General features: G+C 39.6%; 1 protein-coding gene across 1 annotated transcript; it reads left to right on the top strand.

Annotated features, from left to right (window-relative positions):
• Nucleotides 1-876: 876 nt before the first annotated feature.
• LOC132352533 (glutaredoxin-1-like) lies at nucleotides 877-1299 on the top strand. Its single transcript, XM_059903077.1, has one exon. The coding sequence runs from the start codon at nucleotides 877-879 to the stop codon at nucleotides 1195-1197; it is 321 nt and encodes a 106-aa protein (XP_059759060.1). The 3' UTR covers nucleotides 1198-1299.
• The last annotated feature ends 202 nt before the right edge of the window (nucleotides 1300-1501 follow it).

The following is a 1501-nucleotide window of genomic DNA, read 5'->3' as shown; positions in this document are numbered from 1 at the left end:
ATATGTAATTGTTTAGAAGAAATTGATGCTCCTTAATTAAGTAAGTTTTAGATTTAATGCTGGGGAAAGTATTTACAGAAATCATTTGGTTCTTTTGGCCACCCCCAGTTGTTTTTCCTCTGGCCAAGTAATAACTAATATACCTTCTAGTATAAGTTCTGGGACAAGATGAATCTGTAAAATGACATTAGTACATTAGTACATGGTGAGTTTCAAATGAGAAACGTTAATATAAATTGTACAGATAAATGGTTGTAGAAAAAAAGGCAAATAAGTTTGGATGACTATTTTAATAAAGAAAGTCATGTGTGTGTATATGCACATTTGATGTATTCTGTTAATTATATGTTTCTAAGTTATAGACTTGTACTTGCTTCTCTTTACACACCCAGGTGTCAGCTGAAAAATTTCTCAAAAAATTCTCAGCCAAAAAGTTGAGAATTATGTTTATTCAGTCCTTACTGAGGACTGTAACCCAGGATACAGCCTCTCAGATAGCTCTGAGGAACTGTTCCAAAGAGGTAAGGGAGGAACCAGGATATATAGGAGTTTTTGCAGGAAAAAAAAAATGTAGTCAAACATCAAATGATTACTGCTAATCACAAAAACAGACATCTCAACTTAATGATTTTACTACTTTTCTACATATAGGAAAATGCAAGAGTGTGGGCTTATTGAAATCATTCCTTTGATATGCATTTTAACTATCTAGGATCAATATTCTGTCTGTCTCCATTCTGAATCCTCTCAAGGTGCACACCTGCATTGGCTGATAGCTATGGCCTCAACATTCTTTGTTTACTGAAATGGCAGGCTTTACTCCCGAGCAATACCTGCAATTGAGGTTTCCTCCCCAGGAGATAACAACCTGTCAGCATGGCTCAAGCGTTTGTGAACAGCAAAATCCAGCCTGGGAAGGTGGTTGTGCTCATCAAGCCCACCTGCCCCTACTGCAGAAGGGCCCAGGAGCTCCTCAGCCAATTGCCCTTCAAACAAGGGCTTTTGGAATTTGTCGATATCACAGCCCACGATGACACCAACGAGATTCAAGATTATTTACAACAGCTCACAGGAGCCAGAATGGTACCTCGGGTCTTCATCGGTAAAGAGTGCATAGGTGAATGCAGTGATCTAGTAAATATGCATGAGAAAGGGGAGCTGTTGACACGGCTAAAGCAAATTGGAGCTCTGCAATAATTATAGAGCAGACCCCAGGCTGATATCCCCCTTGAGAGCTGGATGGCGTTGCAGATAATGACAGCACTTCCTGGTGGATGGACCTGGGGCTACGTTTACCCAGCTACAGCAACTGTTTACTTAAAATTTTGAAATATGTTAATGCAAATAAAGTGGAGGGCAAAAACAGCTTTTTTTCCTTTTGACTCAGTATTAAAAGTGGACCAACTTGCCCAAAACAACAGGTCTGAGAAGTTCGATGGATGTCTCAGGTTTCTTGTGGATTGGCCCTTTGGGTTCCAAAAGACCAAGACAAGATATGCTT

This window comes from Balaenoptera ricei, chromosome 18, assembly GCF_028023285.1.
Source record: "Balaenoptera ricei isolate mBalRic1 chromosome 18, mBalRic1.hap2, whole genome shotgun sequence".
Classification (NCBI taxonomy): Eukaryota; Metazoa; Chordata; class Mammalia; order Artiodactyla; family Balaenopteridae; genus Balaenoptera; species Balaenoptera ricei.
The sequence above is the reverse complement of the archived record's forward strand: the minus strand, read 5'-3'. Positions and strand labels throughout refer to the sequence as shown.

Bases quoted from the DNA above. Each gene is read 5' to 3' on its own strand.
- LOC132352533 (XM_059903077.1), top strand. From the start codon at position 877: ATGGCTCAAGCGTTTGTGAACAGCAAAATCCAGCCTGGGAAGGTGGTT.